This window comes from Diceros bicornis, chromosome 13, assembly GCF_020826845.1.
Source record: "Diceros bicornis minor isolate mBicDic1 chromosome 13, mDicBic1.mat.cur, whole genome shotgun sequence".
Classification (NCBI taxonomy): domain Eukaryota; kingdom Metazoa; phylum Chordata; class Mammalia; order Perissodactyla; family Rhinocerotidae; genus Diceros; species Diceros bicornis.
Genome location: NC_080752.1, coordinates 43,453,883 through 43,479,063, shown reverse-complemented (window position 1 = coordinate 43,479,063; position 25,181 = coordinate 43,453,883). Strand labels below are relative to the sequence as shown.

The 25,181-nt window shown below is 38.4% G+C and overlaps 1 protein-coding gene across 6 annotated transcripts in view; it reads left to right on the top strand.

Annotated features, from left to right (window-relative positions):
- Window positions 1-25,181, top strand: part of EYA3 (EYA transcriptional coactivator and phosphatase 3) — a 99,911-nt gene that overhangs the window by 69,579 nt on the left and 5,151 nt on the right. For all 6 annotated transcript variants that reach the window (XM_058553399.1, XM_058553395.1, XM_058553397.1 and 3 more), the window contains 7 exons: window positions 4,330-4,413; window positions 6,262-6,351; window positions 8,400-8,458; window positions 10,976-11,136; window positions 13,352-13,466; window positions 14,735-14,856; window positions 24,316-24,416. In XM_058553399.1, the coding sequence (XP_058409382.1) occupies window positions 4,330-4,413; window positions 6,262-6,351; window positions 8,400-8,458; window positions 10,976-11,136; window positions 13,352-13,466; window positions 14,735-14,856; window positions 24,316-24,416 (732 nt within the window). The remainder of the gene's footprint in view (window positions 1-4,329; window positions 4,414-6,261; window positions 6,352-8,399; window positions 8,459-10,975; window positions 11,137-13,351; window positions 13,467-14,734; window positions 14,857-24,315; window positions 24,417-25,181) is intronic.

Here is a 25,181-nt window from a genome sequence, read left to right as displayed (position 1 = left end):
AATGCATTATATTCAGAAAGCAGGTGTCATAAGTAATAGCATACTGTTTTCCATTTTAAAGTCTCAAAGTAAAATGAGAGGACTAGAGTGCTTTAGGACAAGTTTCTGTGAAACATGCAACCAGATCTGGTAACTTATTAATAAGATTGGCACTCACTTATTCTGTGGTTAAGCACTATAGGAATTTATTATGGGCATGTATTTGGCTTCATTATTAAAAACACTAGAAAGTCATACAAAATGCTAATAATAGTGGAATTTTGATATTAATCCTTTTGTTTTCTTTTTTCAATTTTTCTATAATGTAATCATTTAACAAGGGGGAAGAACTTTGTTTAAAGAGAGTCCATTGAGGGCCGGCCCATGGCATAGTGGTTAAGTCCGGCGTACTCCACTTCAGTGGCCCACGTTCGCGGGTTTGAATCCCAGTGTGGACCTACACCACTCATCAAGCCATGCTGTGGTGGCAACCCACATACAAAGTGGAGGAAGATTGGCACAGATGTTAGCTCAGTGCTAATCTTCCTCAAGGAAAAAAAAAGAGGAAGATTGACAACAGATGTGAGCTCAGAGCAAAATCTCCCACACCAAAAAAAAAGAAAATGAGTCCATTGATAGGTGTTAAGACATAGGTAAATTGAAGCTGTGTTTGGTGCCTCTCTTCCCCTTTGTTCCTGAAAAAAAAAAAGGAAGAAAGAAAATATAAAGTCCTGATACATTTTTTAGGAAAAACTGAGAACTCACTCATTTTTTTAAATTGTGGTAAAATATATATAACAAAATTTACCATTTACCATTTTTTAAGTGTGCAATTCAGTGGCATTAAGTACATTCACAATGTTGTTTAATTGTTACTACTATCTATTTCCAGAATTTTTTCGTGATCCCAAACAAAAACTCTGCACCCATTAAACAATAACTCCCTGTTCTCCCCTCCCACTAGCCCCTGGTAACCTCTCTTCTACTTTTCTGTCTCTATGAATTTGCCTATTGTAGATATCTCATATGAATGGAATCATACAGTACCTATCCTTTCGTGTCAGGCTTATTTCATTTCACGTAGTTTTCAGGGTTCATCCATGTTGGAGCATGTATAAGAACTTCATTCCTTTTTATGGCTGAATATTATTTCATTGTATGTATATACCACATTTTGTTTATCCATTCATCTGTGGAATTCACCTTTGAGCTGTTGTGAATAATGCCACTATGAATATTGCTATACAGATATCTCTTTGAGTCCCTCTTTTCAATTATTTTGGGTATAAAGTTAGGAGTAAAATTGCTGGATCATATGGTAATTCTATGTTCAATTTTTTGAGGGACCTCCAAAATGTTTTCCATTGTGGCTGCACCATTTTACATTCCCATCAGCAATGTACGAGTATTCCAATTTCTCCACATCCTCACCAACATTTGTTATTTCCCATTTGTTTGATAATAGTCATCCTAATGTATATGAAGTGGTAATTCCTTGTGGTTTCGATTTGCATTTCCCTAATGACTAATAATGTTGAACATCTTTTCATGTGTTTATTGGCCATTTATATATTTTTTTGGAGAGATGGCTATTCAAATCCTTCGCATGTTTTTGTGTGGTTTTTTTTTTCTCTTTTTGTGAGGCAGATTGGCCCCTGAGCTAACATCTGTTGCTAATCTTCCTCTTTTTGCTTGAGGAAGATTGTCCCTGAGTTAACATCCCTGCCAACCTTCCTGTATTTTGTATGTGGGATACCACCACAGCATGGCTTGATGAGCGGTGTGTAGGTCCGTGCCTGGGATCCCAAGCTGCAAACCTCGGGCCTCTGAAGCGGAGCACATGAACTTAACCACTATGCCACCGGCCTGGCCCCCCCTTTGCATGTTTTTTTTAATTGGGTTGTTTGTCTTTTTGTTGTTGAGTTTTAGGAATTCTTTATATAGTCTGGATACTAATCCCTTATCAAATATATGATGTGCAAATATTGTCTCCCATTCTGTGGGTTGTCTTTTTGCTCTCTTGATAGTATTCTTTGATGCACAAAAGTTTTAAATTTTGATTAAGTCCTATTTTTCTGTTATTGCTTGTGCTTTTGGTATTAAGAATATGAGGTTATGAAGATATTCACCTATGTTTTTTTCTAAGAGTTTTATTGTTTTAGCTCTTAAATTTAGGTCTTTAATCCATATTGAGTTAATTTTTGTATATGGTTTAAAGTAAAGGTCTAATTTTATTCTTTTGCACGTGGATATCCAATTTTCTCAGCACCTTTTGTTGGAAAGACTTTCCTTTCCTCATTGGATGGTCTTGGTATTCTTGTCAAAAAAAGCAATTGACCGTATATGTAAGGGCTTTTTTCTGGGCTCTCTCTTCTATTTCATTGGTCTATGTGTCTATCCTTATACTAGTACCAGATTGTTTTGATTACTGTAGCTTTGTAGTAAGTTTTGAAATCAGAAAGTATAAGTCTTTCAACTTTGTTCTTTTTCAGGATTATTTTGGCTGTTTGGGGTCCCTTGAGATTCCATATGAATTTTAGGATAAGTTTTTCTATTTTTTTAAAGAACACTGTTGGGATTTTGATAGGGATTGCATTGAATTTGTAGATCACTTTGGGTAGTATGGTCATCTTAACAATGTTAAGTCTTCCATCCGTGAACATGGGATGTCTTTCCATTTATTTAGGTCTGTGTTCTTTAATTTCCTTCAGCAGTATTTATAGTTTTCAGTGTACAAGTCTTTCACCTCAGTTAAATTTATTCCTAAGTATTTTATCATTTTTGATGCTATTGTAAATGGAATTGTTTTTTAAATTCTTTTTAGGATTATTCATTGCAAGTGCGTAGAAATACAGTTGATTTCTGAATTCATTTATTAACTGTAACAATTTTTTATGGATTTTTTAGGGTTTTCTACATATAAGACCATGTCATCTGTGAACAGAGATTATTTTACTTCTTCCTTTCCAACTTGGATACCATTTTTTCCTTTTTTTGCCAAATTATTCTGGCTAGAATTTCCAGTACTATGTTGAATAGAAGTGGTGAAAACAGGCATACTTGTCTTATTCCTGATCTCAGGGGTAAAGCTTTCAGTCTTTCACCATTGAGTAAGATATTAGCTGTGGGTTTTTCATATATGGCCTTTAGCATATTGAGCAAATTCCCCTTTATTCCTAGTTTATTGAGTGTTTTTATCATGAAAGTGTGTTGAATTTTGTCACATGCTTTTTCTGTATCAATTAAGATTACTATGTGGGTTTTTTCCTCTATTCTAGTGATGCGGTATATTACATTGATTAATTTTTGTATGTTGATCCATCCTTGCATTCTGGGAACAAATCCCACTTGGCCATGGTCTATAATTCTTTTTAATATGCTGCTGAATTTTGTTTGCTAGTATTTTGTTGAGGATTTTTGTATCAATATTCATAAAGGATATTGGTCTGCAATTTTCTTTTCTTGTAGTGTCTTTATCTGACTTTGGTATCAGGGTAATGCTGGCTTCATAGAGTGAGTTAGGAAGTGTTCCCTCCTCTTCAACTTTTTGGAAGAATTTAGGAAGGATTGATGTTAGTTCTTCTTCAAATGTTTGGTAGAATTCACCAGTGAAGCTATCTGGGATTCTTGGGATGTTTTTAATTACTGATTAAACCTCCTTACCAGTTCAAGGTCTATTCAGATTTTTCCATTTCTTCTTGAGTCAGTTTTTGGCACTTTGTGTATTTCTAGGAATTTGTTGCTTTTGTCTGAGTTATTTGTTGATGTATAGCTGTTCATAGTATTCTCTTATAATCCTTTTTATTTCTGTAGAATTGGTAATAATATCTCCACTTTGATTTCTGAATTTAGTAATTTGAGTCTTCTCTTTGTTCTTAGTCGCTCTAGCTAAAGGTTGTCGATTTTGTGGATCTTTTCAAGAAACCAACTTTTGGTTTTGTTGATTTTCTCTATTATTTTTCTACTCTCTACTTTATCTCCATTCTAATCTTTATTATTTCCTTCCTTCTGCTGGCTTTTTCTAGTTCCTTAAATTGCACAGTTAGGTTATTTATTGAGATCTTACTTCTTTTTCAAGGTATGCATTTACAGCTATAAATTTTCCTCTTAGTACTGCTTTTGCTGCATTCCATAAAATTTAGTATGTGGTGTTTTTGTTTTCATTCATCGCAAGGTATCTTCTAATTTCACTTGTGATTTCTTCTTTGATCTATTGGTTGTTTAAGACTATGTTGTTTAATTTTTCACGTTTGTGAATTTTCCAATTTTCCTTCTGTTATTAATTTCTTGTTTCATTCCATTGTGATTAAAAGGTGCTCACTCATTATTTTTTATATTTTCCTCTCTAAGCGAGTATTTCTGTGGGACTTGGATGAAACCATCATCATCTTCCACTCCCTTCTTACTGGATCCTATGCCCAGAAGTATGGAAAGGTAATTTGAGTCCTACTTCCTTTGTTATAACTGTCCCTCTCCTGACTATATGAGCAGGTAACCAAAATCAGTTTGTCTGCCAACTCCATCTTACCCTGTTGGCCTTTCACTTTCCTTGTAAAACTTCACCTCATGGCTTGTACCAGGCAGGCTGCATGGTCAGGCAGAGTTGATGATAAAGCTAGGTACTAGGCCTAGGACCAGTGCTGAAAGCTGAAGTTGTTCGAGAGTGGTATTTTGTAAAGACTAAGTATGGGAATGAGACTCAAAGCAGAGTGGAGTCTCAAGATTATATATTCCAAAGACTGCTCTGTTATCCCTTAAGTCACTTTTAACAGCCCAAACTGAGCATTTCATTTAGCCTAGTATATGCCAGATGTGTAAATTTAAAATATAGATAAAATATAAAATATCTTTCTAAAATAGATTACATACCTACTTAAACTAAATATACCAAGCAGAATTTAACTTGTTTAGTCATCAGTATAAACATCAATTTTAATAGAGGGATGAGCTGTTTTTGAGATATTTGCTGTCTATTTCTACACTAAATTACCTCCAGGCTCCTATTTTTCATTTTCTCTGAATAAATTTTATAAAAATATTTGCCTTCTTTGCTCTCTCACTAGACCCAGTTATTTTTTATTGTCACTAATATTTCTGTTAGAAGTATTTTCCATAGGCTTTTAGTATGTAAGCTGGCAAGCTGATATAAGTCCTTTTTCTTTTCTTCTTTCATATACTATATAACTAGTCTGGTTATAAAAGTATATAAAATAAGAGCATACAACCTCTAAGTGAAGGCCTGATGGTTCATTTTAAAGCTAAATGCATTGGTTTTCCTGTAAATCTTTTGTATCTTCAGCCTTTCTTTACAAACCTGATTGTTGATATTGTCAGATAACTGATTTCTGGTGTTATGCTGTGCGTGTGTGTGTGCAGGGAAGATAATGAAAGATAATGAGTGTTACAATAGCAATATTTTAGCAATAGTTAGAATTTCTCCTGAAACAGGGCAATTTCCACAAAAATTAAGTGCGTCGTTTTTTGTGTGGTTTTTTTTTTTTTTTTTGGTGAGGAAGATTAGCCCTGAGCTAACATCTGTTGCCAATCCTCCTCTTTTTGCTGAGGAAGATTGGCCCTGGGCTAACATCTGTGCCCATCTTCCTCTGCTTTATATGTGGGATGCCTGCCACAGCATGGCTTGACAAGCGATGCATAGGTCCTCGCCCAGGATCCGAACCTGCAAACACCAGAGCACGTGCACTTAACCACTACACCACCAGACTGACCCTGAGTAGTTTTGTTGTTTGGGTTTTTTTGTTTTTTTATTTTTTCCTGTGAGGAAGATCAGCCCTGAGCTAACATCTGATGCCAATCCTCCTCTTTTTGCCGAGGAAGATTGGCCCTGGGCTAACATCCGTGCCCATCTTCCTCTACTTGATACGGGACGCTGCCACAGCGTGGCCTGGCAAGCAGTGCGTCGGTGCGCACCCGAGATCCGAACCTGCAAACCGTCAGGCGGCTGAAGTGGAGCGCATGCACTTAAGCGCTGTGCCACCGGGCCAGCCCTGGTTTTTTTTTTTTTAAAGTGGGTTTTCTAAGTTTTTTTAAGTGGATATGTTTTTAAGTGGGTTTAGTTTTCTAGAAACTAGTCCTAAAACTTTTCATTCTGCATAACCCCAGATTCTTGTAACTGTGGTTAAAGTTGCATCACTAGTAGTTGGAAGCACTATTGTGGGTCTGTGTTGTTTTGGCCTTGAGCCAAAATAATGTTGAAATATTTAAAGATCAGAACCAGTGCTGTGAGTAGCAAGTCAAGCAAATTTTTCTCTTATTGTCTTCCAGGACCCAACAGTAGTGATTGGCTCAGGTTTAACAATGGAAGAAATGATTTTTGAAGTGGCTGATACACATCTATTTTTCAATGACTTAGAGGTAAGCATTTTAAATTGTTTCTGTGTTTCAGTGAAACATTGTTCGGTAACTATTTATTGAGCCTGTGCTTATTTTATTTAGAGGAAATGTGGTTAGACAAGGTGGGTATGGAGAGGCAAGCTGGCCACTTAGGCATGCGTAGGCTTGCAGGAATAGTGCTTTGGCTAGGTCACCTCAGTCTTGGTTCTGGCCCTCAATTTTATTGGCTCAAAAATTTGATTTTTGTTAGCCCATTTGGAAGTGATCTAGCTCTAGAGGAAATGCCAACCCGTCAGGCAAAACACTGATACATAAACCGACATTCCAATTTATTCATCTGTATTAAATTATATATAAGGTGGGTTTGATTGTTTATGCTCTTAATTATATTTTGACTGTTCTTCAATTTTACCTTCTTAAAAGATGGTCTCTTGATTTGTCAGATCTATAAATGGCTACTCTAACTCACTGTATTTTGTACATGCTTATTATCCATGTATAGATTAGTCTTGATGTCAAGAATCATTTTATAGTTAAGTGCAAGGAAAACTAGGAAACACTGAGAGCTTCTTGGTAAATTTTTTTAGCTTTGACATTTGAGTTCACCTTTGAGATGAACATGGTATAGTAGAAAGAGCACAGGACTGGGAGTCAGAAGACCAGAGTGTGAGTCCCAAGTTAGGAAAGTTATCTCCCCATTCTGGACCTCAGTTAACCAGTTATCCTACATAAGAAACTAGTAGCAGTTGTTCTATCTGGGGAGGGGAATGCATTGCTGGGACACAGAGGTGGGAAGGAGCAAATTTGTCACTTCATGTCCTTTTGAATTTTGACCGATGTACTACGTATATTACCTAGTTTTTTAAAATAGTGAAAATTTTAAAGTAAAATAAAATAGCATTTTATAAACACAAAGTACTCCTATTTCTTTTTAAATAACAATCTATTTCTCAACAGACAATTCTCCAACAAATTGAATTAATAGGGCTCTAAACTCCAGTACTTTTGTCTAAGCTCCACAGTACTTTAATCTTCCCTCAACTTCACATGTTGATAAGTTAGGACATCATAGTTTTTATTCAGCAAACATTTATTGAAAACCTACTATGTGCCAATAATTATTGCCAAATTGTATTTGTAATGATTTTCTAGACATAGTCCTCACTCAGGACTGAAAGTTCTGTGAAGAATTTGACCTGAATGTGTTCCTGCCCCCAGGTCAGTGGTTCTCAACTTTAGGGGGCATAAGAATCACCTGGGGAGCTTGTTAAAAATGAAGATTCTAGGACTTCACTCCCAGAAAGTCTGATTCAAGTAGATCTGGGATGGACCCAAGAATATACATTTTTAAAAAACTTCCCCAGAGGATTCTGATGTAGGTGGACATCACAACACTGCCTTAGGTGGTGTCAGAGGAGTGAATCTGTCAGAGTTAGGCAGTGGGTGGCATTTTATGTCAGTAGTAGCATGGGCTTGGTGGAAAGAACCTTGAACTCAAATTAGAAGACTCAGGCTCTTTCTAGTTTCATTTTATCCCTCACTAGTTGTATGACCTTGGGTAAATCATTTCACCTCACTTTTAGAACATGAGGAAATTGACTTAGATGACCTCTTCTAACTCGTAAGTTTGAACTTATAAATTTCTGTTTCAGTCATTCTCAGTTTTGATACCACACTCTACCAGCATCTGTTTCATCTGCAAAAATTTACTGGGTACATGCTATATAATATAAGGACACTGGACTGGACTAGAGGGGTACAAAGATGTAAGATATGGGCCATGCCGTAAGAGGCCTACAACATAATAGGCCTTACAGTCTAGTATAGGACATAGACACACTTGACAGTCTAAGGGAGCTTGTACTTATACCCATGAGCTGTTGGAAAAATGAACTATTGAAATAAGAGCATAACTGAGGGTTGGGATGGTTAAGGAAGTTTTCATGAGGAGAGAACATAAGGTATTTCATCACCCCATCATTATTTGTGGTATTTTTATAATATGTCATGGTAGTAGTAGCACTTCTTCTCCCTGGACTGAAATAATGTGTGATTTTGTCTTTTAACAGGAGTGTGACCAGGTGCACGTGGAAGACGTGGCTTCTGATGACAACGGTCAAGACTTGAGGTGATAAAACAATAATGTCTTTAAACATCAGTATACGTGTTACACAGGACGCTGTTTAGGTTCAGAGGAAAACAAAGATGAATAAGACACAGCCCTAAAAGATATCATAGTTAATGATGGCATGCAGTGTGAGAAGGTGATAATAGAAGGTGTGATGGAGCACAGAAAAGAAAGTAATTCTGATGGGTGTGGGGATCAGGTGGTGCCGACATTGGGGCAGCCTTTTCAGTGCAGTAGAATTTGAGTACAACCTTAAAGAATGGGTAGCAATCATGGGATGAGGAAAAAGCATTCCAAAGTAAAGGATATATTAGTTTTTCCTTGGCCAAATTTTCAGTCAGGAGAAGTGTGCTTCCAGACTAGTTGGGTTTAGATGTAAATAAGCATCAGGAATTTTACCAAGAAAACTAATTGTGGGGGTCTGATGGTGTCAGGAATAACCCTATGGAAGACAATCTTAAACATATCACAGTGAACACTAAACTAAGGAGGTTCAGTGGCAAAATACTTGCTCATTTCTCTCTTCGCTAATGTCTTCTTGCCCAGTAGTCTTAGCTAAGAATAATCAAAAAACTTGTCTAGCTTACATTTAAAGACTTTTAGAAAAAAGACTGTCACATCTTTTTGTGTGAATTTATTTTAATGTTTATCTTTTTCGTAAGCAAAAAGTTCTTCCTTATGTCTACCCTAAAATTGTTTGTCCCTGAATTCTCAAATCGAGAGCAGAACTGGATGTATCACTTAGTAAGGACCTAATCCTGTAGTGCTGAGAAGGATTGAAAGGTTTCACTTCAGGAGCAACATCCAGTCATGCATATTGTGCATTGCACAGACCTGGAGAGCACCATTCTTATGAGATTTTACTGGCCTTTGTAGGAAAAAGCATGGTCCGAAGCAGTTTATGATCTACTTTGAACCCTAGTTGTTGTTTTTTTTTTTGACTTATATGTGTGACTAATCAGTAGTTGCCTACCCCATGTCTTGGCAGCTTTATTTACTTAAATATAGAATCTCACACTTAACTTATTGAACTTGATTTTGTTTTGTTTTGTTTTGTTTTGATAATTTTATTTATTTATTTATTTTTCCCCCAAAGCCCCAGTAGATAGTTGTATGTCATAGCTGCACATCCTTCTACTTGCTGTATGTGGGACACGGCCTCAGCATGGCCAGAGAAGCGGTGTGTCGGTGCGCGCCCGGGATCCGAACCCGGGCCACCAGCAGCGGAGCGTGTGCACTTAACCGCTAAGCCATGGGGCCGGCCCTTGAACTTGGTTTTGACTTCTGATTGAACCAAGTAGTCTCTAATTCTGTCAGTCATTTTTTTTTCCTGAGGAAGATTCTCCCTGAGCTAACATCTGTGCCAGTCTTCCTCTGTTTTGTACAGAGGAAGTATGGGATGCCACCACAGCCTGGCCACCGACAAGTGGTGTAGGTCTGTACCTGGAATCCGAACCCAGGCCACCGAAGTGGAGCGCACTGAACTTAACCACTAGGCCACAGGGCCAGCCCCCTGTCAGTCATTTTTAAATCTTTATTTAGAAAGTATTAATCCCTCCCAGCCTAACTGTATTGCTTATCTATTGCTGTATAACAAATTACCCAAAGCTTAGTAGCTTAAAACAATAACCACTTATCATCTCATAGTTTCTGTAGGTCAGGAACTTGAAAGTGACTTAGCTAGGTAGTTCTTAATCAGTGTCTCTGAGATTGAAATCAAGATATTGGCTGGAGCTAAAATCATCTGAAGGCTTGATTGGAGCTGGAGGGCCTGCTTCCAACCTCTCACATGTGGCTGATCACAGGAGGCCTCAGTTCCTCATTATGTGTGCCTCTGCATGGGGCAGCTTGAGTGTTCTCGTTTGAAAGCTGACTTCTTTCAGAGCAAGTGCTCTGAGAGAGAACAAGAGAAGCCTAGTATTTGAAGTCTAACGCCGTCACTTCCACCACATTCAAATCCAGTCCATACCTAAAAAGGAGCAGAATTCGAAGAGAGGAATATTAAAGAATTTGTGGACATATTTTAAAGCCACCACAGTGACCCATGAACTTAATAAATTAGCCAACAGATCACTTAAGGAGAACATCCCCATTATCTTACTATTATTAGTATTTTGGGTTACTTCCTTCCACTGTTTTTTCACGTTTCTCCTTTTTACATATTTGCAACTATTTTGTGTGTGTGTGTACACAAAAATTTTATATTTTGATTTTTATTCACTGTAAGATGTCAGTAATGTCATTAATGGAAAGATGCTTTATCAGCCAAGCCAGCCTCTAGGGGATGCTGGTGCTTGAATTGTTCCTACTCATCCCTTCTTCTCCGTCCCTTCTTTGAGGGGTGAGATATAGGACTAATGAAAGATAGACTCTAACATACAGAGATTAAGGGAAAAGATTCTCAAAGCCATTAGCCTTGATGTCAGATGCCAGGAAAAGGACAGAGTCCCAGGTGGCATTCAGCCAACAACCCCATGCGGCATAGATTTTAATTTTTATCATCCTCTTTCTCTGCAGCAACTACAGTTTCTCAACAGATGGTTTCAGTGGCTCAGGAGGCAGTGGCAGCCATGGTTCCTCCGTGGGTGTCCAGGGAGGTGTGGACTGGATGAGGAAACTGGCTTTCCGCTACCGAAAAGTGAGAGAAATCTATGATAAGCACAAAAGCAACGTGGGTGGTAAGTGTGGCGTATGATCAGTCTAATATTCTATTTCCTTCTGATTTCCTGTGTTCTTTGCCAGGGATTCCGTAGAACTCCCTGGCAACTGCTTATCAATTTATGCCACAGTAACATTTTAACTCTGTATAAAAAAACATGGAGATTTGAATGAAAGCTTTTGGGGAGGAAGCTCTGCACTTCTCATGGACCTCTCTTAGCATAACTTTACAAAGTTCTCTTGTTCTTTTTAGACAAATGTCTTTTTAAAGGAAATGTTTTCCATAGATTATGTTTAATGACGTGTTTTATTCTGGAGTCAAAACTACTGTCAATACTAGTTAATAGGTTGCCATCTTTTTCTTGACTGATTTATATAATCATCAGGACAAGTCATGTAGAACTAGTGATTAGGTTTATAGTGGATGGAAAACTAGGTCCTGAATTTTAGGTTGGCAGTATCCATGTGTTACGACTTGAAGGACCTTGGAAATTCTTGCTGCCCAGAAATATCTCAAATGTCAGGTGCCGCTCTGCCTAAAATTCTGTTATTTGGAATTAATTAGCCATAGATTGTTCAAATTAGAAGAGACATTAGAGATTTAATCTAAATCCCTTATTTTGCATTTGAGAAAATTGATGTCCATCGTGAGGGTGATGAGGGCAGCTTACCCACGGTCACATAGAAGATATTTAAGCCTGTGAACCATCACCTTCAAAAATCTACGTACATACAAAATGTTGCATGAAGTTTCAGGCATTCCATAGACTGCCTAGAGGTATATTACCCCAGGTCAAGAGAGCCCTGCCAGCGTATCATGCTGCCTTACAGTGCGGTGCAGAAAGTAAAAAATAGGGCTTCCAAGATCAGTTTGCTTCATTCCTGTTACAGCCCTCTAATACCAGATAAAAATCACAGGCATCTGGACTTTGGGAATCTAATTTACTTTTATAGGTTTCTCTTTATATTGCTTTTTTTCCCTCATGATTCAGAGCCAGGACTTTTTATTTGGGCAACTCCAAGTCTTTTTCCTTTTCCTCTCACAGACATTAGCCTTTCTTTTGTTGGTTTTCATATATAACCTAAGTATCTGATCCTTTCCCTGCCCATTGAGTGCTTAGACCTGGTTTTCTGAAGAAAGTGATATAACCCTCTGTGAGAATCCCCCGAGCCTACCCTGGGGAACATATTAAAAGTAATGTCCACCTATATTTTGTAAAATATGAATTAACAGAAGTACTACATCATATTAGTTAAGTATATGGCATATGTATACTATGTTTATATCATACGTAACATATAGGTACTGATTTTGTTGTTGTGTTTTGTCAGAAATGTTGAGAGTCATCTGATTCTAGGCTTGCATTGTGAAACCATTAACCTGAAAACAAATTTTACGCAGTTCTACTCCTCATAGTAATGCCTTCTGTTTTTATGAAGTATTGGTAATAGAATACAGGATTTCTCTTTTTACCTTCAATACAGAAAATTCAGGGCCAGGTTTATTATTTTAATATTATAACTCAAGTGTCTGATAACATGCTCCCATCAGATGAATTCTGTTTTGTTTTGTGCTTAATCGTCTGATCTTAAGTAGTGTTTTAGTCTCTTATCAGCTGGAGTTGTTTCAGAAGTAAGTATAGTACAAGTAAATGACATCAAGAGACTTGGTCATTCACCCTGGAATCTCAGGTTGATGGTTTTGAAAGGGGTGAAAGCGCAGTCACCATGGGAGCAGTGTGTGGTAGTGGAAAGACTTCTGAGACCAAAAGCCGCTAACTTGCTGTGTAATCTTAGGCAGCTTCCTTTTCTCCCTGGGCTTTGGTTTCTTTAGAAAAAGATTGGAAATACAATGGACTTTTCCTGCTATAACACTCATTTTTCCCCCCGTTGGTTCTTGATATCACTTTAAAGCAGGGCTACTCAAAGTGTGGTCTACCAGTCTGCAAATTATGCTACTGGTTGGTGATGAAAGAAAGAGCTTGTGCCAGAATCTAATCACAATGTTTCTATCAGCTGATTTTGTTGTAGTTCTGCCCCCCTAGCAAAACATTCTGGTAAAGAAAGTCAAAAAGGCATTTTGAGTGGGCCACTCTATGGTTTTACCAAGAAGAGAAATATATTAGCTCAGTAGAATGACTCACACTATTTTTAAATTGAATTTAGAAGTTGCTTCCTCAATGTCAGCAAGGATATGTTGTCAAATGATAAATGTGTCTGCTTTCATTCTCAAAGGCCTCCTCAGTCCCCAGAGAAAGGAAGCACTGCAAAGACTAAGAGCAGAAATTGAAGTTTTAACAGATTCCTGGTTAGGAACTGCATTAAAGTCCTTACTTCTCATCCAGTCCAGGTATGGAAATGGTTCTTTTAGGTCTCATTCTCCCAGAGACACACCCTTTCCAACCCCAGTCCAGAGTAAGCCATTCCCTAAATTACGGTTTGGGATAGGGTGAGAGGAGTTTAAATGATGCAGGGAAGTATTTAGATTAAGTGAGAGGCAGCACTTTAGAGTTTTAAGAGAATATTTATATATAAAAGCCTTTTTCTTTCCCCTTACTTTTTGCTCACAAAATTAAAACTTAGTAACCCATAATCTCCAGCCCAGGAGATGGGCCTGGTGCTATCAAAGAATACACGCAGGAGACATATCACAAATATCCTAAGTACAGGAAGCTCCAAAGAACTGTACCAAAACCTACTCAGGAAGGCAGGATTCAAAAGAAAAAGGGTACAGGGGCCAGCCCCGTGGCGTGGTGGTTAAGTGCGTGCGCTCTGCTGCTGGCGGCCAGGGTTTGGATCCCGGGCACGCACCGATGCACTGCTTGTCAGGCCATGCTGTGGCAGCGTCCCACATAAAGTAGAGGAAGATAGGCACGGATGTTAGCCCAGGGCCAGTCTTCCTCAGCAAAAAACGAGGGCGATTGGCATGGATGTTGGCTCAGGGCTGATCTTCCTCACCAAAAAAAAAAGAAAAAGGATACAGTAAGCAGATTAAGGAGATTTCAGCTTGAAGCTTAAAATGGGAAATAAATCCAGTCATATATATACCAATACCCTTATTGCTCCCTCCCTCAAAGCGGGAATTCCAGATTCACAACCTAATAGAGTAAACAGTAAAACTAACACTGAAGGGTGGATATCCCTGAAGGTCAAGGACATGTGATATTAATGCGCATTCTGGAATCTATGTTGCTATTGTGTGAAGAACAGAGAGGACTCAAATCATATCTCACTTAAGGGCTGAGTTGCATTCGGATGAAATAGCACTGTAACTGAACGTCTTTGTTGTTTGTTTTCTAGAGTATGGTATCAGTGACATGGGTTGGTGGTATTTAGTGACAAGTGCAGTGAGCTAGAATGGTCAGAAGGGAAGTGAGGCAAGAATCAAGTTGCTACTCTGTGCCCACTATAGAATCTCTGACCTTTAATATGGAAAATAAATGAATCCGAGATAATTAGAGCAATACCTAAACATTGGCACTGAGCAAATATCATACCAGGCCTTTTGACGTTAATTTTTAATAATTAGATCCTAAAGAGAAGACCCATTTGAATTCTTGCTCCCAGGTTGGTTTGGTTTCACCTTTTTCTTTTCTTTTCCCTCTTTCTCCCTTCTAGAAAAAATTGTGTGAATGTTCTGATCACTACAACCCAGCTGGTTCCAGCTCTGGCCAAGGTTCTCCTATATGGGCTAGGAGAAATATTCCCCATTGAAAACATCTATAGTGCTACCAAGATTGGTATGATTTCTATTCTGTTTCTTGTCACCAGCCTTACAGTAATACTTTCTGCTTATGATGTACTTATTATTTACCAGTCCTTCTGTTAGGCACCTCATATATATAATCCTCACAGCAGTCTTCTCCAGATATTACTGATGAGGCAGTTTAAGCTTAACAGCTATGTAGCTTTCTCAAGGCTTCACAACTAGTAACTTACATAAACAGAATTCAAATCCAGGTCTGTCAGACTTAAAACTTATCATACTCTTTTCCTTTATAATATTTGAAAGAACATAATATCTAGTTTAGAAATCTAATTTTGCCTCATGTCAAATTTCTCTTTCATGGAGAGAGTGCTGCAGTATGGTATAATAGAAAAAGCGCTAGATTAAAAATCAAGGACTAAGATGTATACTTAAAGTGGCTAAATCACTTATACCCATTAGGATGGCTGCTATCAAAAAAGCAAAATAACAAATGTTGGCGAGGATATGGAGAAATTAGAATCCTTCTGCACTGTTGGTGGGATTGTAAAATGGTGTAACTGCTATGGAAAACAGTATGGCAGTTCCTCAAACAACTAAAAATAGAACTATCGTATGATCCAGGAATCCCACTTCTGGGTATATATCCAGAAGAATTGAAAGTAGGATCTCAAAGAAATATTTACACACCTGTGTTAACAGCAGCATTATTCACAGTAGCCATGTGGTGGAAGCAACCCAAATATCCATCAAATGAATGGGTAAAGAAAATGTGGTATATACCTACCTACAGTGGGCTACTATTCAGCCTTAAAAGGGAAGGAAATTCTGTCACATGCTACCACATGTATCAACTTTGAGGACATTATGCTAAGTGAAGTAAGCCAATCACAAAAAGACAAATACCATGTTTCCACTTATATAAGGTACCCAGAGTAATCAAATTCATGGAAACAGAAAGTAGAATGGTGGTTAACAGGGGCATGGGGGAAGGGGAGATAGGGAGTTGTTTAATGAGTATAGAATTTCAGTTTTGCAAAGGAAAAAGGTCTGGAGATATGTTGTACAACAATGTGAGTATACTTAACACCACTGAAATGTACATTTAAAAATGATTAAGATGATAAATTCTATGCTGTGTGTTTTTTACCACAATTTTTTGAAAAGGCAAGAGATAATAATAATAATGAGGACTAGGGTTCAAGTCCTAGCTCCTTCTCTTACTAGCTCTTACTTTAGGCAAATTACTTTATCTCCTGAGCCTTGGTTTTCTCATTTAAAATGAGAAACTGCCAGACAGGTTGTGAAAATCATGTGAGACTGTGTATATGAAGGTACTTTTTAACCCCTAAAAGTATTTTCAGTACCAAGTATAGGAAATAGTAGGTACTCAATAAATACTTGCTTAATTTTGGCACCAAGTTTATACAAAACCAGCTTGTTCTGCTGAGAAGACAGCAGAATGTCTGACTAATTGTTATGTGCTGCACATAGTCCAGGGAAAGAGGAGTATGACAGCCATCTCCTTACCCGTCCATATTGTTTAGTCTATGCTTACAGTTCCTACTTTCCTACTGTAGCAAAGGAGAGGGTCCTAGAGTCTGAAGATGAGCTATGGTTATTCATTTTTTAATCTGCTACATACCTGTTGATCAGCTTTATCCATGAAAAATTGGTCTAATTTTTTTTATACCTGAGGATCTGTGGAAGTTATAAGCCCACCAAGTCCTATTGACATTTATTTTTCTTCGTTCACCACGTATTTATTGATCACCTTTTATATGCAAGGCATTTTTCTAAGTACTGGGGATATAGCAGTGATCAAAAAAGACAAAAATCCTTTCCCCTAGTGGGAGGAAACAGTCAGTAAACAAGTAAATAAGTAAAACAGACTATGTTAGATGGTGACAAATGCTGTGGATAAAAATCGGTCAGGGAGAGAAGATCATGTTTTAACCAGGATAGTTAGGGAAGACCTCAGTGAAAAGTTATCTTTTAAGCAAAGACCTAAAGGAGGTGAGGGAGTTAGCCAATAGCATTTACACGGAGCAGGAGCATGCCAAGGAGAGGGAACAACAAGTGGAAAAGGTTGGAGGCATGTTCAAGGAAGAGCAAGGGAGGAAGAATGTTGGGAAATAAAGTCACAGAGATCAAAGGAGAGGGTGGAGAGATCCTACGGGTCCTTATAGATTATCTTAAAGACTCTGGCTTTTATTCTGATGAAATGCTGTTTTAAGCTTTTGAGTAGGAGTGACAAGGTCTGACTTACACCGTAAACAGATCAGTCTGGCTGCTGTGTAGGTTCTTGAGGAGGATAGCTGGAAGTCAAGTTAGGAGGTTATTGTAAGAATCCAGGGGTGGCAATGGAGGTAGTAGAACCAAGGTAGTAGCAATGGAGGTTGAGAAGTCATTAGTTACTGATTATATTAAGAAGGCAGAGCTCCAGGATTTGCTGATAGTTTGGATGTGAGGTGTGAAAGAAAAAGAAGTTAAGGATGACTCCAAGGATTTTGGCCTAAGCAACTCAAAAGATGAAGATGTCATTTACTGAGATGAAGAAGGCTATGATAGAAAGATTAGGAGTTTAGTTTTAGACATTAAGTTTGAAGTAATTTTTAGGCATCCAAGTGGAGATGTCAAGTAGGCAATTGGATATCTGATTCTGGAAGTCTATGGAGAGGTACTGTCTGGAGATAAGTAATTAGGAGTTCTTTGTGTACATGTGATCTTAGGAATAAGATCATAGGAATGAGCGCAGACAGAGAAGAATAGAGATCTAAGAACTAAGCCCTGGGGCCCTCTGTTATTTAAATGTTTGGATCTTAAGGTGAAACCAGCAAAAGTGTCAGAAGGAAAGGTATGTGAGGTAGGAAGAAAACAAGGAGAATGGTGTCTTGGAAGACAAAGGAAGGGAAAGTGATCAACTCTAGCAGATGTTGCTGATGGGTCAAATAAGACCTGGAAATTGAAGGTTGTTTTTAGCTAGATGGAGGTCATTAATAACTTTGACATACTGTTTGAGCAAAGTGATGGAGATGAAACCCTAATTGGAATGGGTTTAAGAGAGAATGAGAAGGGAGGAGCTGGAGACAGCAACTAGATGACAACACTTGAGAAGAGATCTGTTGTAAAGAAGAGCAAAGAAATGAGGCAGTAACTGGAGGGGTATATTGGCTTGAGAGGCTTTTTGAACATAAGAAAAATTATAGCAAGTTTATATGTAGATGGAAATGATCCCCTAGATGAGGAAAGATGATAATGGTGCCTGCTGTGTGTCAGGCATTGCCAAGGCACCAGGAATATAGCAGTCACAAAATCCTCTGTCCTTGTGGAACTTACCTTGAATCACTGGTGCTATGATAATTGGGTTATCCAGATGGGGAAAAAGGAAGAATTGTATTCCTTCTTTACACTGTTGGCAAAAATGAATTCCAGGTAAATAAAAGAACTTAACATGACTGGTACAAAAACAGACACACAGATCAGTGGAACAGAATTGAAAGCCCAGAAATAAAACCAGACATATACGGACAGCTAATCCTCGACAAAGGAGCTAAGAACATACAATGGAGAAAGGAAGGTCTCTTCAATAAATGGTGCTGGGAAAACTGGACAGCCACATGCAAAAGAATGAAAGTAGACCATCTGTTATCGCCATTCACAAAAATTAACTCAAAATGGATCAAAGACCTGAAGGTGAGACCTGAAACTATAAAACTCCTAGAAGAAAATATGGGCAACACACTATTTGACATTGGTCATAAAGGAATCTTTTCGGATGCCGTGTCTACTCAGACTAGGGAAACTAAAGAAAAAATAAGCAAGTGGGACTTCATCAGATTAATGAGCTTCTACATGACAAATGAAACCAGGATCAAAATGAATAGACGAGGGCCTGGCCCGGTGGTGCAAGCGGTTAAGTGCGTGCACTCGGCTGTGGTGGCCCGGGGTTCGCCGGTTCGGATCCCGGGCATGCACCAACGGACCACTTGTTAAGCCATGCTGTGGCAGCGTCTCATATAAAGTAGAGGAAGATGGGCACGGATGTTAGCTCAGGGCCAGTCTTCCTCAGCAAAAAAGAGGAGGATTGGCATTGGATGTTAGCTCAGGGCTGGTCTTCCTCACAAAAAAAAAAAAAAATGAATAGACAACCTACCAGCTGGGAGAAAATACTTGTAAAACATATATCCGACAAGGGGTTAATCTCCATGATATATAAAGAATTCGCACAACTGAACAACAAAAAAACAAACAACCCGATTAAAAAGTGGGCAGAGAAAATGAACAGACACTTCTCTAAAAAAGATATAAGGATGGCCAATAGGCATATGAAAAGATGTTCAATATCACTAATCATCAGGGAAATGCAAATCAAAACAACACTTAAGATATCACCTCACACCCGTTAGAATGGCTATAATCACCAAGACAAAAAACAACAAATGTTGGAGAGGATGTGGAGAATTGGGAACCCTCATACACAGCTGGTGAGAATGCAAACTGGTGCAGCCTCTATGGAAAACAGTATGGAGAGTCCTCAAAAAATTAAAAATAGAAATACCCTATGATCCAGCTATCCCACTACTGGGAATTTATCCAGTGAACCTAAAATCAACAATCCAAAGAGGCTTATGCACCCCTATGTTCGTTGCAGCATTATTCACTAGCCAAGAAGCGGAAGCAACCCAAGTGTCCCTTGACTGATGATTGGATCAAGAAGATGTGGTATATATATACAATGGAATACTACTCGGATAAAATCCTCCCATTTGCAACAACATGGATGGACCTGGAGGGTATTATGTTAAGTGAAATAAGCCAGAAAGAGAAAGACAAACACCATATGATTTCACTCATATGTGGAATATAAACCAACACATGGGCAGAGAAAACTGTATAGTGGTTACCAGGGACAAGGGGGGTGGGGGGTGGGCACAAGGGGCGAAGGGAGACATGTATATGGTGATTGACAAACAATAATGTACAACCAAAATTTCACAATGTTATAAACTATTAATACATCAATAAAAAAAAACTTAACATGAAAAGTAAAACTTTAATATTTAGAAAAAAATATAGAAGAGTATCTGTATGACCTTAAGGTAGAGAAGGATCTCATTTAAAAGACCCAAAAAATAGTATAAAAAGAACAAAAAATTATCGTTTTGATTGCATGAAGTTTTTAACTTTATATACCACGAAAGATAACATGAAGTGACAAGGGAAGCCACAGACTGGGAGAAGATATTTGCAACACATTTACTTGTTAATTAGTATACAGAATCTATAAAGAATTCCTGCAAACTGATAAGCAATAAACCAAATAATAGAAAAGTAGGCAGAAACCTTGAAACAGCCAATTTGCAGAAAAGGAAACCCAAATTGTCAGTAAACATATGATAAGTTCCTTAACGTCATCAATTAAGGATCTGCAAATGATGGAAATGTAAATTAAAATGTGATGCACTTCCCATTTATTAGATTGAGAAAAATTAAATATGACAGTGCCAAACTTTATCAAGGAAATGGAAACACTCTGCATATGAGATTGAAAATAGATATAACCCTTCTTGGAGAATAGTGTATCAATGTCTGGTAAAATTTGAGGTGTGCATAGCCCTTTGATCAAGCAATTCCACTTTTAGATATATATACTGTAGTGCAGGGATCTGCAGGCTATAACCCATGTGCCCAATTCTGCCCACTGCCTGTTTTTGTAAAGTTTTCTCAAAACATAGCCATGCCCAATCATTTCCATAGCTACTTTCACACTACAGTAGCAGAGTTAAATAGTTACATCAAAGATCATATGACCTACAAAGTCTGAAATATTTACTATCTGACTCTTTACAGAAAAGTTTGCCAACCTCTGCCCTTGAGTAATTCTCATGTGCACAAGGAGACATGTACAAGGATTTTTTTGATGGCATATTGTTCATAATAGAAAATAATTGGAAACAGCCTATCCATGAACGTGTCTGTGAACAGAAAATACATCAGTGGATATATTTAAACAATAGAGTACCATACAGCAGTTAAAAGTGAATGAACTAAAACTTCATATATCCATAAGGATGAATATGAAAAACAATGTTGAACACAAAAAACACATTGCAGATAGATATGTACAGTATATAACATTTATGTAAAGGTTAAAAATGTTCAAAACAATACCGTATATTATTTATGGATATATACTCAAAGAGAAAGGAGGGAAGAAGAATGGCATCAGGTAGGGAGACTTCAAATAAATCTGTAATATCTCATTCATGTATTTTTTTTATCTAAAGCAACTACAAAGTATTAAGATTTGACAAAGCTGGGTTGGTGGTAGGAATACAGGCATTTATTTTTATTACTCTCCTTTCTTTGTATGTTGAATTATTTCATTTACAAGGGATTTAGGGGAGGAATATGTCTGAAACCCACCCTTCAGATTTTGCTGTTGTTGCCACTGCCTTACTATGCCTTTCACAAGAACCCAGAGCACTCACTAAGCCTCCCGCATCTGAAAGGTAGATTTTCTGTAGTGCTCGTATATGGAGTCCTGGCACCCAAAGGCTCATCAAACTAATGGAAATAATTTTATTCCCTCTAACAGTAAGTGTGCTTATTTGGTGATTTTCCTCAGCCTCATTTTGTCCAGAGCCAATTTGCGAAACTACAGTGGTACCTGGCACCATGGTAACCCCAGTGAGAGGCTTGAGGCTTTTCTTCTTTTCTTCACAGAACTTTGAAATGGGAGCAAGGAGAGGAAACATCTGTTCAGTTCCTCTGAAATGATTTCAGAATTGTGGTTCTCTTAATTGCCACTCTCTGATCTTGGACATTAAAGAGAATTCTCAAAATCATTTCTGAAAATGTTTTTGATAAGGGAAACCCAGGAACCTAAAGCTCTCCAAAGGCTTGATAGGTTTTGCAGTTATCAATTCAGTTGTTTAACATTTGGTAAGCTGACTAGTCATTGGCCTTATTCTCCTGAACATGAAAGCTCATCTCTGGGATTGTTTTGAGAGTGTAAAATGGAGGAAATATATTTACCAACTGTATTGGAGTCATTTTTTCATGTAGCTACTTCTTCACTTTGAGCTGTTAATAACTCAGTCTCTTAATCCTTTTAGAGGAGACATTCCTAAATGTATTTCATCCCTGATCATCACGTGCCAAGCAATGAAAACATCTCTATGTCCGTGTCCTCTAAATATGAGACATTCGCCTTGTTGGGTCTTAGGAAAAAAGTCTAGAATCTGACTTAAGTTTTTTTTTTTTTCTATAGGCAGATGATAGGGTCGGCCCTGTGGCTTAGCGGTTAAGTGCTCACGCTCAGCTGCTGGCGGCCCAGGTTCGGATCCCGGGCGCGCACCGACGCACCGCTTCTCCGGCCATGCTGAGGCCGCGTCCCACATACAGCAACTAGAAGGCTGTACAACTATGACATACAACTATCCACTGGGGCTTTGGAGGAAAAGAAATAAATAAATGAAAATTATAGGCAGATAATAAATTAGACTGTGGGTCTAGCAGAGGCTGGCTTAGGTTGTAAGGATGTAATGGTTGGAATGGAATTAGACAAAGAACTCTTCAACACTTTGAACATAATAAGAATTCATTATTAGTTGAATTATTTAATGATTGAAATGTGGCTAAAAACGTGGACTACAATCATCCACTGAATCATTTGTGACATTAGTATGCATTTACTCTGCAAACATCAGTTGAATGCCTGATGTGAATGTAAGGCATGACAATGCTATTGTAAAATGTTAGCACTGAAAGGGACCTAAGTGCACCTAAGCCAAGCCTTGTATTATGAGTGCAAGACTGAAGCCCAGAGTAGCCTAATGTTCACCTGGTTTGAGGTGCCACTTGGGCTAGGGGTGTCAAAGACCTGCAGTTGCTCAGATGTGCCAAGCAAGACTTCTGAGTGTGGGTGGGTAGGTTCTTGTCAATTATGATGTAGTCATCTTAGATTTATGTATTTGTATATTTATTACAACAATTTCCAGCAGATGGCATTCAAGTGCCTTAAGGAAGAGGCACCTTTTTCTTATTCACACAGGTACTCTAGTGCTAAGTCACTGCATCTGGCAAGAAGAAAGGATGAGAAGGTTAATAGAGCAAGATGAAGAAGGAAGCAGAGTTAGGAACTTGCTAAACTGAAGAAGATGGCAGAAGCAGGGAATTAAAGTATAAAGAGATGATGAAGAAAGAGCAAGGGAAATAATTTAATAATTTCCTTTTTGTTTACTTATGCAAATAAAGTGTCTTTCCCACAGCAGTATCATCTGTGCATGTCAGTATCATCTGTGCATGTTTTAGGTGTTGTTTCCAGGTAGGATGTGAATTTTGATACACTGCCACCCACGTTAGACAGATACTCAGAACTGTCTGCAGTGGATTTAAATCACCCATTTTGGGGCTGGCCTGGTGGCATACTGGTTAAGTTCACATGCTCCACTTCAGCAGCCCAGGGTTCACAGTTTCAGATCCCGGGTGCAGACCTACACCATTCATCAAGCCATGCTGTGGTGGCGTCCCACAGACAAAATAGAGGAAGTTTGGCACAGATGTTAGCTCAGGGCCAATCCTCCTCACCAAAAGAAAAAAAAAATGTACGTCTTAAGTAAATCACTCATTTCCCAAAGTCCATTTCAGTGATACATTAGCTCAGTTGTAGTTACAACGTACAACAATGAAGAAATTCTGGATGTGGCAAATGTTGCTGCCATATTCTTTGGTACTCTGGGGCTCCTCCCCTGCTGAAAGACGTAAGGCCCATGCCTAGGACTGTTTCTGGAAAATGAAGAATTGGAGGGAAATGACTGTTTGCCTATTACTTATAACTAACAAGAAATCAGGGCCTTATGCTTTCACTTCTCTTTCCTGAACTACAATAGTTTCCCTTCAAAAATCATCCTTTCATCATGGCACAATGGCCAGAGCCTAGACTTGGAGTCAGAAGCCCAAAGTCTAGCTACTAGCTTGTTTGTGATCTGGGGCAAGTCAGTAATCCCTTGGGCCCCATTTTCGTCTGTAAAATAGGGCATGGTACCCATCTCACTGGATTATTTTGAGAATTAAATGAAGGGATAACTTGAAAACTGCTTTGTAAGCTGTAAAGTACAGGAGATATGGAAGAGGGAGGGGGTGTGCACAGCTATCACACTGCCTAGGCCCTTTAGCCTCCCATTTATAAAAATTCCCCCACACTAAGATTTTAGGGACTTCACCCTCAGTGTGAAGGTTAAAATAACCTAGAAAACACAATGCCTAGAAAGTCTGTTGTTGTTTTAATGGCATAATTTCACATTCTTTGTGCAGAGGGCCTACTGGATCTCTAGCTGCCACCCCTACTCCCCACCAAGCAAACTACATGGACTGCAACTTATTTTGTCTAAGCATAGGCAGGTGAATCTAACAGCAGCCCTTTTCTTTGGTGTTGAAAAAAAGATGGGGAGGAATGTTCTAATAGGAAATTTCTTTTTCTCATCAGGTAAGGAGAGCTGCTTTGAGAGAATTGTGTCAAGGTTTGGTAAGAAAGTCACATACGTAGTGATTGGAGATGGACGAGATGAAGAAATTGCAGCCAAACAGGTAACCATGGTAAAGAAAATAGTCTATGTAGGAATGCACTGAGCAGTTAGAAAAACGGTAAAACTCAGAAATCTTAGCAATCTGGTGTGCATTTACGGTGTTTTCTCTTCCTCCTCTTCCTCTCCCATTTTTCTTTAAAGAAAGAGAAAGAGGGTCATTTGTTCCCCAAATGGAGTTTTCCCTATAAGTTGTTAGGTCTTCCCCTTTTCCCTCCTCCCTGCTACTCAAAAATCTTAAAATCTTTCAGCCCTGCTACAGAGACCCCCATCATTAAACCCAGTGTGGACCCCATCGCCCATCTTCATCGTAGAGGGCAGTGCCTTCTCAGGAGCATGAGACTTGACTACAAAAAGGCAAATCATTCTGACTTTTCCAGTCTTCAGATTCTCAAATTCCAGTACAATCAATTGGGCACTGTTTAGAGAAACTCCTTTCTTCTGAACCCTGGAAAGATTGTTCTGATGTTAACTTCCTCACTATGCAGGTCCCAGCTCCAGGTCATCCCTTTTTTTTTTTTTTTTTTTTTTGCTGAGGAAGATTGGCCCTGAGCTAACATCTGTGCCAGTCTTCCTCTATTTTGTATATGGGTCGCCTCCTCAGCATGAACCCGGAGTGTGCTGAACTTTAACTACTACTCCAGGTCATCCCTAATATAGGAAACAGTGGATGAAAGAGTCTTGGCTATGGAATCTAAAATCAGATGGGTTCAAATCTCATCCATTTATTAGCTATGTGACTTTGGACAATTTACTTATCCTCTTTGAG